This window comes from Erithacus rubecula (assembly GCF_903797595.1).
Source record: "Erithacus rubecula genome assembly, chromosome: 3".
Classification (NCBI taxonomy): Eukaryota; Metazoa; Chordata; class Aves; order Passeriformes; family Muscicapidae; genus Erithacus; species Erithacus rubecula.
Genome location: NC_136689.1, coordinates 48,920,150 through 48,932,315, shown reverse-complemented (window position 1 = coordinate 48,932,315; position 12,166 = coordinate 48,920,150). Strand labels below are relative to the sequence as shown.

The window sequence follows — 12,166 nt, the reverse complement described above, 5'->3', positions numbered from 1 at the left end:
CTGCCGATCTTTGTAAAATTCAGGGTCTGTTTCTTCTCTGACTCAATGTCAAGTTTTGCTCTTGTCATCTGCAAAACATGATGAAATATATATTAAGGGACCAATATGTAGTCAAAACATGATTTTCTTTTTGCTTTCATTATCACATTAGTAGTTCAGCTTCAGTTGCTAAATAAGTTGTGTGTTTTTTTGAATGCATGTTCTAATTTTGTATTTTACTACATACAGTATTTATGCTGATTCTATCTGCTAACCTAGAGATTTTTTTATATGGAACACTTGTTTATAGTTTACAAATATAATGTGTGATGGAAATAGTTCAAGTTTGTAGGAGGAAATGTACATACTGATGATTATATCTCTAGTTATATATTTCATTTAGTTGTACAATGAAGAAAATTGTGTGCTTTGTTTTTTAGCCTAGCAACTCAACCTCCCTTTGCTTAACTTTCGTAACTTATTCAACTTTCTTGAGAACCTTCTAGTGATTTACTTTGAAAATTTATAGCACCTACCTCCTAAGGTTTCATATCTACTTTATTTCCATTTTTGATATATTAATGCTTGCAAATTACTTATTATCTTGTAAAAAAGCATATAAATTCAGTATAAATTATACTGATACAGCTGAAAACATATCAGCAAATCCTCCAGTTTTGTTGCTTTGTTATCAGTGACTCCTCTGTAATCTTAAGGCAGATTGTTATTGTTTGTAAACACAGGGATTTCTTTAAAGAAAAATATTTTTTTAAACTATTAACTCACATCTTTCTGGAAGGCTATGAAAGGGCTCAGACTAGATGATCTCTGGAAGCCCCTTCCCATCCCAGCAATTCTGTGATTTAGTGATTTGTTAGATAATGTGAACATAATTTCCTTGCTGACCCCATTTCTGGTTTGTGGCCTTTGGAGCACTGGAATACCTTGCTCAGAAGGAACTGGTGTATGTTATATACACATGGAACCACTTCTTGTCTTTTGCCAAGGGGAAAGAAATGAAGGGAAGTTCACATGCAGTAGAACACTCACACAGTGCACGTGGGCAGAGCACAAAGACAGCAAAAGCTGATACCAGCCTGCTATCTGGAATGAGACATGATGTAAACAGATTGGGGAAATGCACTACTTTACACTAGTGAACTTCTGAAACTGGCTGCCAAAGGAGGCTGTGCAAGCAGACATAGATTCAGGAAAAGATTTAAAAGAGTCATGGAAAACATGTTTATAAATGGATGCTGCAAGTACTGTTCACCTTGTAATATTTTCAGTGAAGAATGTTATTCTGGAATAGCTTTTAGGTAAGAGTATTGGGCAAGAACAGACAAATTCTTCCTAAATAAGCTGTTCCACACAGCCGCTTGCTCACAGCCCCTCATTGGGATGAAGGAGAGATTTGGAGAAGTCCAAAATCTTTTGGATTGAGATAGAGACAATTTATAAGGTAAAGCAAAAGCTGCATGCTTGAGCAAAGCAAAGTAAGGAATTCATTCACCACTTCCCATGGGCAAGCAGGTCTTCAGCTACTCCGAGGAAAGCATGGCTCCATCATGTGTAAAGACTGCTTGGGAAGACAAATGCCATCACTCCAAATATCTCACCTTTCTCCTCCACATGATGATGTGAGAAGCAGGAAAGGCCTTACCCTGTAAGCACCGCTGATCAATAACAAAACCATCCCTATGTTGTACTGGTTTGGTCACAAATCCAAAATATAACACCCCAGGAGCTACTGCAAAGATAATTAAGTTGCTCTTGGATTAAACTAGTACAGACATGTTCAGATTCTGTAGGAGACTATGTGATGTGGCTGCCTGCAGTAGAAGTGAGCTGTCATCAGTGACTGCAACCTTTCTTGCATTGAGAGCATAGTCTTTGCTGTAGGAAGAAGTGATAGTCTTCTTGGTATCCCTAGGTCCATGAGGCATCGTTTATCTCATAGGCTTGTTTTAAGGCAAGAGGCATCTGCAGTAAACTACATTTAAGCTGTCAGAAAAGAAAAGATGCATCAACACTTGGCAAATTAATATACCTAGTCATTGAAATGCAGTTCAACATTGTCAAGGCTCTCTGTGCACCCTCTGTGAATACTGTGAGCCCCAGGCTTTTTGACCTATGTTATATTTTAATTTCGGTCTTCACCTAATGCTGATAAAAAATGTCACAGTCTGAAATACCAGAGAAGCAAAACCTGATTGCTTCAGGGTCAGCTTCTCCGTAAAATCTACCCAGAATTGCTTTGAGTCCTGAAAAGCACCATTCTTAGAGATAAGAGGGAGAGGGAATCTCACTCATTTCATCATCAGCCTCTTTTATTCATGACCTGTGACCCAGAGCCATTTCAGTCCATGCAGTCAGGGCTGCCACAGCTGACTTGGTAGAAAAAATCTTGGGGGAGTTCATTGAGTATGGTGCTAGGAGAAGACAGGCTGAGCTCAGATGGAATCGTGTTAGGAAATGAATGGTGAATTCCGCAAGTGTGTGCCAGTTTTTTGTTAAGGAAAAAAAGTGATGATATGTAATGTAAGTAAAGTTGAGCTCAAAGGCTAATAGAAAGGATAATGGAAACCCACCAGTGCAATAAAGTGGAGCAATCTGACTAATGAATAGGTCACTAATCCTGTACAAGTGTCATCAACAAAACACTAAACAAATGCTTGACATTCTACAGTCAGTGCAGCAAAACAATTTTTTCTAAACAAGAGCATCTGCATTTGGCCTAATATTTAGCATAAGTGTGGCATACCATGCCTTCCCAGTGGCTCAAATCCTAATCTCTGTCACTCAGTACTCTCATAGTGTTTTGAGTAGATGCAGTGAAACTGTCTGTACAGTCCCACAGAACCCATCTGCCTCTGGAGCTGACACTGTTATACATATTGCAGGAATTACAATTCTTTTTTGAAACTTCAGTAAGTACCTTGTGTAGTATCCTTCCTCATTTCTCCAGTTAGTCGTTCGTGTGCAGAGATACATACACACAGACAAGAGGTAATGGTATCACTAAAACACAAAAAGGTCAGAAAGAAATTAACCTACACATAAATTTGCATATCACTTCAAACCAAGGTCTTCCATCTTTTCAGGAAAAGCACTAAAAAGGAACCTAATTGAAATCAAATCAATTCTAAGAGATATATGTGCATGTTTACTAGCAGAGGGGAAGTATCCTAGTTTTGCTTGTGCTTGATAGCAAAGTGTTTACATAATGAATAATGACATCTGTTAATTACCTCTATGCTGCACCATTGCTTTAAATGTGCTTGAATATCTTGAAGCATTCAGTTTCAGATAATTATTTCTGATGAATGGGTGTATATTTAAAATGTTTTGTAGTGGGATATTTAATTCTTCTTCTAACTAGAGTGCTTTCATTATAATAGACTGCACTTTCCTTCCTCAGTAGACACAGAAACCTCATTCATTATGTTTATAGCATAATTTGTAGATAATCTTTTAAGGTTTCATTTTGCTAGGGTGTTTGTTTTGTGGCAGTTGCTACAATTTTCTTCTTCCATTTGATTTTGGCATGTTTTAAGTACCTGTTTATTCCCTATCCACTCACCACTGGCTGGATGATTTAAAGGGTCTGTCTTTCATAGGTCTAGCAAATTATTACAACATCAAAAAATCACAGTCCTAATGCAGAATTCATTTTTAGATTACTTTTACTAATCATTTTTTAGTTAGAAACAACTTCTCTATTTATTAGATAAGCAGAAAAAAAAAAATTTACAGGATCGCTGATTCCAAATTCGGACAGCAGTAGGTTAAGAAATCCTTGTGAGGAGAAAAGTGTAACAGATGTACAAGCTATGTGCTGTATAAGAAAGGCTAAATAACTGGTCATCTGTCCTGATGGGGTAAGTGTCACTTTGAGAGAAGGATCACTTCAGGGAACTTGCCTTCTTCCACACACTCATGAAAGTAAAATGGGAAGCAATCTTCTAGGGCTAAGACTGAAGGCAAAATTAAAGGACAATGAGATAGTTGCCTCCAAGGACTGAAAATGAGGTCTTCTGAGGGGACACAAATTATGTGCAATACCCTTGAAATGCAGTAATTAAAGAATGTGAACTGATTATAGATACAGAAAATAAGATAATGTGGTTGGTACAATTAAATTTTGAAGTCAGGTGGAATGGAGAGAGCTTTATGAAAAATAGGTTCAAATACCTAAGTTTTCTTAAAAAACAGAACAGATGTGATAGGGGCCTTTAAAGAAAGGACATAAATAGTCAAATAGTAACAGAGAATTTTAAAAATATGTTACATTACTTCTTCTCCTATGTTTTGTCCCTTTATTGGTTACTTAGATTATTATTTAAAAGAGAGGTGCTGATATTTTTTTTTCTATGTGATGTCTAGCAAGTAACTTAAAATTTCTGTCATCCAAACCTGTGAATTTTTCCAATCTAAACCTCTTTTGATGTAACTGGAGGCCATTTCCTGTTGCCCTTGTAACCTGGGGGAAGATGCCAACCCCCAGTTTTCTACAACCTCCTCTCAGGCAGTTGTAGAGAATGATAAGATCTCTCCAGAGCCACCTCTTCTCCAGGCTAAACAACCCCTGCTCCTTCAGGTGCTCCTCATTGCACTTGTGCTCCAGACACCTAACCTGCTTCAGTGCCCTCTTTTGGTCACTCTTATCATATGTATGGAGATTTTGTGAGGTTATCTAATCAAGCACTTTGATCCAGGGTGTGATCAGCATACACCTTTTCCCAAAATATTTGGTGTGAAAGCTATACAAGCAACTCAAGACATGAGCTAAATCACAGCATCCTTATATTCCCGATGTGCCTGGCATAGATTGGTTTCAATTTTGTATGAGGTATATGCATAGATGTCATGTGAGGATGAACAGTTCAGGAAGTGCCAGTGGAAGGGTAGGAGTAGTGGTAGACCCTTGTGCAATTGGGTTTTACTGATATTTTCTGGATGCAGTAAGTACCATACTTCTTTCAGTTTTCTGGACCAAATTCAATACAAAGTATGCACTTTAGCACTGTATTGAACTCAACTGGCATATAGGGGCTGAAGTCAGCATTAACTATAGCCATCTGTTATTTTGTCATGCCATAGTCAATTATTTTTATTTAGCTCTCTCAGTCATACAAAATAAAACTGTCCAAGTTGTCAAGAACTCCGAGAAATGAAGCCTCTGAGCTGCTGCTCTGAGATTTTTAATATTTCTTCCAATACAGATCCTTGTGCACTAAAAATTCTGTCAGAAGTATGTTTGGCCTGGTAGTTTGATAGGATAGGATCCAAAGGCTTGTGGCTAGTCAGTAGAATAGATGCAGCAAAGAATTCATCATTTATCTGCATAGGCCTTGCAATAGCACATTCAGTAGTGCAAGTATTAAAATCATACATTTCATTAGATAACTGCTTCTAGTGTCCACACAGTAAAATATTACCACTACTGTAATGCATTCAGATATACAAAAGTGTAATTAAAATTCTTGATGTTTTAAATTAGGTAATTTTTAAAACAGGTTGAAAAACTCAGTTGAGTTTTTCATTATTTTCTTCCCTCAGAGCTACAGTAGCCTGTTGTTCCATGGGAAAGTTCAGCATCTGTGAGGGGATCATGGAATACATGGTTTCTCTTTGTCATGTTGAGTAGCTGAATGGGGCATTATTCCATTGCCCTTCAATTGATTACACCTTTCCAGAGGAGAGTTTTCTCATTTCTGTCATAAAACAAAGCATTTAAAATTTTAGTGACTAGAAAATTTTTGAGGCATTAATTGTGGGATATTTTTAATATTTTATAAACTATTATTTTTTTAAATAATTTTCTAATTTTGAAATATTTTGAGATCAAATAATAATACTGATTTTAAAATGCCAAATGAAATTGAACTAACAGAAAAAATATTTAAGCAAAGTATTGCCCTTTGCCAAGTCAATTTTCTCCTTTAAAAATTCCCATATCATTCACTTTCAGCTCTACATTCACAGTTTCTTTTCTTGGCTTCAGCTGAAAACCAAGTAATCTTGTCTCTGTAATTACCCAAGATGAAAGGGACATCCCAAATTAGCATTTCTTCTAAAGGAAATGCCACATATGTTCCCTGACTTAGTTTTAAAAAATTGAAATCCCTACATAACATTGATTAAACTGTTGACACATGCAGAGATCAATTACAGCATGATAGAATTCCTAGATTTCGTTCTTTAAATATCTCAGTATAGAAATAAAAAATTAAAGTCAAGTCAGAAAAGTTTTGGACCTCAAAAGAAGAAAATCCATAAATTTCCCAGATTTCTTCAAAATAACATGAAGAAAATGAAGATTGTAAGAGGAGCTGCTCTGCTTGAGGAGACTTTCTGTCTCAACTGGTCTTCTAGAAGGAGAATATGAGAAAATACTCAGAAAAGGCAGATTTTCACTGGAAACTGGAAGCTATTGTTCAAAAGAAAGCAGAACCCCATTTGCTTTCTCAATTATTTGTCTTTCTCTGTGGTTATTCAGTTTCTCAAAAACTCCTATTTGAAAGAGAAGTCAAATCCTTTCAGGCAAGAAAACCTGTAGAACCAGTGTCAGCTCTGTCAGTCTCCTTCCTCCTGGGTTTTATAAATTAGTCATATTTCTGACTAACTTCTCAGTGTATCTCCCCTTTAATTTAATCTAGTCAATTCAGTCTTTTGTAATTTCTAAACAGGGATTATTTGTGAGTGATGCACCATCAGCCTTATATCTTTGGTATAATTTATCCTTACTAACAGAAGTCAAAGTATTCATTTATGTTAGTAATGTGGGTACTGGGATTAGAGGATCTTTCATCAAATTGTTTAGACTTTCAGGAGGTGAGTGCTCTCAAAAGTAAAAATATTTTATGTATACTAGAGAAGTTTAATTGCCTTCAGTCTTAACTGTAAGAGTTTCTCCTTCTTTTGATTTTAGGAACCACATATTTCCTAGGATCTTATCCAGAGTATTGGAAAAACTTAGATTGAGTTATTATCATCTGTCAGTTTTTATGACCCTGTACAGTAATGAGAAATTTTCCATAATACCCCTTGTCAGAAAAATCAAGGATGAATCATTAGCTCCAACTTAACATATAAGGAAGGGTGTCTGAGGTGACAAGACACGTGGGAAAGGGACAAAAGAGACGTAAGAATCCCTGAGAGCAGCAAAATCCAGTGGAAGTAAAAACTTTTGTCCTAGAGTGTATGGTTTGCAGTTTATAATTCCAAAGGGCAGAGCCCTGGCTATATCTCTGGGTGAATCTAAAAGCATGGCTTTTTATCAAAACATTTAAATAGTTATTTTTGCTTTAATCCTAGATTTGTTTGCCCTGTTTTTAATCCTGTTAATTAGATTTTGCTTATTTTCAAGTAACTTACTTCCAAATTATTACATTTGCTGCCAAAGTTGTGCTGTTCATTAAATTGTTTGTAATATTCCTTCTTCTTAGCTGTTTTAATAAAAATAAAATTCTTGCCAGATATTTTTGGATGAGAGAAAATACCAGTATTTGGTATGTCTGTGCCCTTCACAATGTTTTTACAGGCATTGGTTTGCAGATCCTAACTGGACTAAACTGCTTTATACCTCCCTCAGATAGATTATGGAAATGCAGGGATTCATACAAAGGTGCTTAAATAGTAAAAACCTGGGTCTTGCGAGAGGTGGAAAATTATATACCTTTGAAATTGCCATACTTTGGGGTTTGCATTCCTCAAATCAGTGCTAATCACTAAATTATATGTGCTTAACCCTGTTTTTAAAGTCCAGTAGGTGTTTTATTTGTATTCTCGAAATAACTTCAGTTCCTCAAGTCATGAAACCAAATCTTTTAAAAGATTTTCCTACCTGTAGTACATTCTTTATTTGTTTTGCCTTGTATGGCTGGGCTGAAAATTAAGGGATGTCTAACAAAATCAGAAAAAATAAATTACTCCAGTAGCAGTAATCTGGTTGTATTAAATCATTATATAAGCAAATTAATAATGATACAGAATCTTATCATTACTTTGGATATGTCATTTGCTGATACATATATAATGCATTTATTTTTTACATACCACTGGATGCTTATAATGAATAAGTAGATGATCATAATCAAAACAATGATAAATCTCACACTAATATCTGCTACCTTCATTCTACCTTCTACATTCATTCTACATTCTACATTCATAGCTACTAAAGGCACCCTGAAGCACTTTGCACGCTGTTATATATAGGAAAAGAAATTAGGAATAGAAAATTATGCTGAGATTTCATCAATATCTCCTGGTAATAATTACAGGATTTGATCAGATTCATTTATCTCCCATTTGGCTATTAATAGGAATATGACACTCCCTGAATTCAATCTTTATTCTCTTGAAGGGATTTTCTTTGGTGAGGAAAAACTTCAGAGCCTTTCTCCACCCTATTAATGTGCAAAGTCTTTAAATACCGTCAGAATCATTATCACTTGCAGAAATTGAGTGTTCAAGCTGTGATTATTTCTAAGTGTGTTGTTCAAAGTCAAGCATAATAATCAGTCTTTGGCTTAAAACTTTTTTGATTTTGTCAGCAGTGATTAGTATGTCCAGAGGAACCACAAGTACGTTAGAAAAGCATAACAGAGCCATTTGGTCTCTGAGTCTCTTTGTCTCATAGGTGCATGTGCAGAACAAAAATCATCATTATCCCATTTTTGTTAAGAGTGAAAGAACTACCCAGGTTCTGCTGGTGGAAAGGCAACTCACCTCTTTCAACTCTTAGTTCAGCACTCTCAGTCCTCAATAGTTTCAGTGCAGGGGAAAATGCATTTGCTACAATGATGACACAAGTAAGTGATGACCAGAAAATAAGACTATTTTTGAAAATAGCTCTAACATTTAGCTTTTATTGCCATGGCAATGGACTTAAAGTGACCATATAAATGCATAATTAAAATATTAAAATGAGTAAAAAAAGGATCAGTAAAAAGGGGGAAAGTTCTTACAGCTCCTTTTTATTTCCTTCAAAAAAAGTGAAAGCTATTGATGACAGGAGCTCTGCCACCCTTTAACATCCTTATATAGAGCTGAAATATTAGCTGGTTTTGTGAGAGAGGAATGAAAGAAAAAAAGATAAATACTAATAACTTTATTTTTACTGCTCATCAAAGAATTCTATGTTTTAAATGGATATATCTAAAGTGTTCTTTGAAAGAGTAAAAATCAGCAGGGAAAGCCAGTCTCAGAGGAAAACCTCAGAAAGAGTAAACTGATGACCTACATTTATCCTCTATTACCCTCTGGAAGGGAGTGGGTCCTGTGGACACAGTCTTTAGCAGTGACTAAGATTAGGTCTACATACCTGTCTTTGTTATTCACTATTTTCTTTCTTAAATGGAAATTCCTTTAATCTTCCTTCTCTTTTACTGCTTGTCTCCAAACTGATGAAAAGGATGTCTTTGTAAAGGGCATGACGATCTGGGGATGAAAAGCAGTATGGTACAAGCCAGCACAATGTGCAGGAGCAGCCTGCCAGGGTTCCTGCTCTCCATTTTACTCCCTTTCTATCAGTGCCCTGTAGCAACAGATAGAGCACCTGGTGTAGCCGTGTCCAGCCAAAGAGGGTTAATGATCTCAGAAACTCAGAGTCACAGAACACAAAGGAACAGGTTCTCTGAAGGGGCAGAACACACAGATTAAGTAAAACAGTCACCTGCTAATTGAAAAATTCTAGTAATTAAATCTCTAATTACTCTCTCCATCACAGAGAACAGACACTAGTTCCAAATTGTTGTGCGAAAATGTGATGGTTATTTTCTTAACTAATTCAGTTGTGCTTCTTTTTAAAAGAATGTTTTGCTTTCCATCTCTTCAGATGGACCAAAAAAGGATGATAACTGGAGAAGCTACAGGAAAACAGTACTGTCCTACTGGAATACTCTGAACAGCAGATCCCTGCTGCACTGCCCAGTTATTAGCAATATAATGACTACGATCTTGGAGTCATCCAAGTTAGAGATGAAAAAGACTTTCATTTTCCTGAAATCATTACAAGTTCTCAGTTATAGTCCTATTGTGTGGTTCGGTTAACTTTTCTAGACACTGACTTCATCCTTCATCCTGTGATATTTTTGTATAAAGAAAATGATTTTTTAAATCAAAAAGTTCCTTACTTCAGATACTGAATTACATGGTAGGACAGAGCTAAAGAGAAAGCGGGGGAGAGGGGAAGAGAGAAAAATAGATGGATTTATTTTGCTTCCTCTTTCTTTCTTTTCTGTCAAAAATTATAATCTTAACATTATGAATAGGGTATTTTTTTTCTGTGGATAATTTAGCCTTTTGTATATGTGGTTATATTAAAAAAACAAATAAAAACACAAACAAAACGAAACCAAAAATACAAACCAACAAAAAAAATGTTGCAACCAAAAAAACCCACAGAGGTAAACCAGCTGAGAGATAAAGTACTTCAATAAATATTGCTTATTTCATTTTCTATTTGGAAGAAAGAACACTCAATGCCAGTTGGTTTCATCTCTTGAAATAATAAAGAAAGAACACTCAATGCCAGTTGGTTTCATCTCTTGAAATAATAAAGGGAAAGTATTGTAACTGCACAGTGATTTGGTCTAAACATGAAAAATGCACTAGGTTACTTGCTGTAGTTGGAATGAGGAGCTCTAAAACATGATTATAAAGTGAATTTTTGTGGTCTTGCCAACTAAAATGGGGTTTGAGCTGCATGCAATTGTTGCAAACCTATTCTTTTGGTGCTTAGATCAAGGAAAATAATTTCATATGCTTCACAGTTGCTTTCTTTTTGCATCTCTGTAATTCAGGAGGAAAGACAGTGGGATGTTGTCATACAAAGAGCACCTACCAGTCAGCCAGGTGGTGGTTGGAGACCTGGACCGGCCTGGGTCTGAAGCCAAGGTGTCCGTGGGTCCCGTGCGCTGCCAAGGAGATCGTGAGTTCTCTGGTTTCTTCTGCTTACTCTACCTGGGTAGAAACTCAGTTGGAAAGGGATAACTTGGGAGACACCCTTATGGCTGCCTGCTCAAAAGATCTTTTGCTATGAAAGCATGATGTGGTTTGAGAAATTTTGTCTATGAAAATGCACATATGATGGCATACATTTTCATTTAAAATATCAATATTCTTCTTTATTTTGTGGTAAAGGTGGCAACTTGGATTATTCAACTAAGTTTATGCAGATGAGTGGTAATACAGATTGCATAATAATATCTCTTAACATCGTTGCTTCTGTTGAGTGCTCTTGTTAGTGTCATTATCATTACTATTCTTATGGGATATAAATGGTAGTATGATTGCAAAACTCAGTACTGTAATCTCTGGTTGTAGGCATATAAAGCTTGACAAGATTGTTTTCAGATGCTTACTGTATCAGGACTAGATGTTTCCATGTAAAGAATTGGGAGTTTTTTGTTGTAGTCTCTGGTTTCCAGGCTGAGTGATGATAAGAGGTGCACATCCTCCTATTTGATCATCTAGTGATAGAGTAAATCACAATGTATAAATGTGTATATATATATATACATATATATAATCATAATGTATAAATTTCCACTGCACACACTCAAAATTGGAAGGCACTGAGGAAAATTGTAGTCTTGCTTGTCTGTTTTATGTTTCAGGGGGTGAAATCCACTACCAAAGGTAGAGCAACTGTTTAAGGCCCTTCTAAACCACAGTTCAAATATTCAAACTCTGCAATTGACACACATGTTTTATTTATCTGCTGTGTTTTAAGGCAGTTTTCTTGTAATAGGTGCAGTAAGGAAAGGTTGTCTGATTTAATTTAAAACAACTAATATTTGTGTGATCCATAAATATTACAAAACACATCCACAGTAAAGAGTACTATAATTGAGCCTGTAAGACTGAGGTGATGCAGAAATATTCACATCATATATTTGTTTCTTATTATTTATGTTGTTTGAGCAATCACAGGTCAGTCTGTGTTTATTTGTGTCTCAGCTGTGTTTGCTAAGCTTTTTAGTAACAGGCTCTTACAACTGACTGGTGACGAAAAATAACAAATATTATTTTTTTGCACCCATATTCCTCATATCCTGAATCTTAGCACTTCTAGAAATGTTTGTCTCTAAAGCCATTTCTAAATATAAGTATAAATGAAACCTCATCTGAGCAGGCGATAGCCTTTATTAGAGTGTGACTGAGTTACACAGCCTTT

At 35.9% G+C, this 12,166-nt stretch overlaps 1 protein-coding gene across 1 annotated transcript in view; it reads left to right on the top strand.

The window, feature by feature from the left end:
* CNTNAP2 (contactin associated protein 2) overlaps positions 1-12,166 on the top strand; it is a 1,078,336-nt gene that overhangs the window by 901,456 nt on the left and 164,714 nt on the right. The window contains exon 16 of the mRNA XM_079302400.1: positions 10,791-10,918. Coding sequence (XP_079158526.1) covers positions 10,791-10,918 — 128 coding nt within the window. The remainder of the gene's footprint in view (positions 1-10,790; positions 10,919-12,166) is intronic.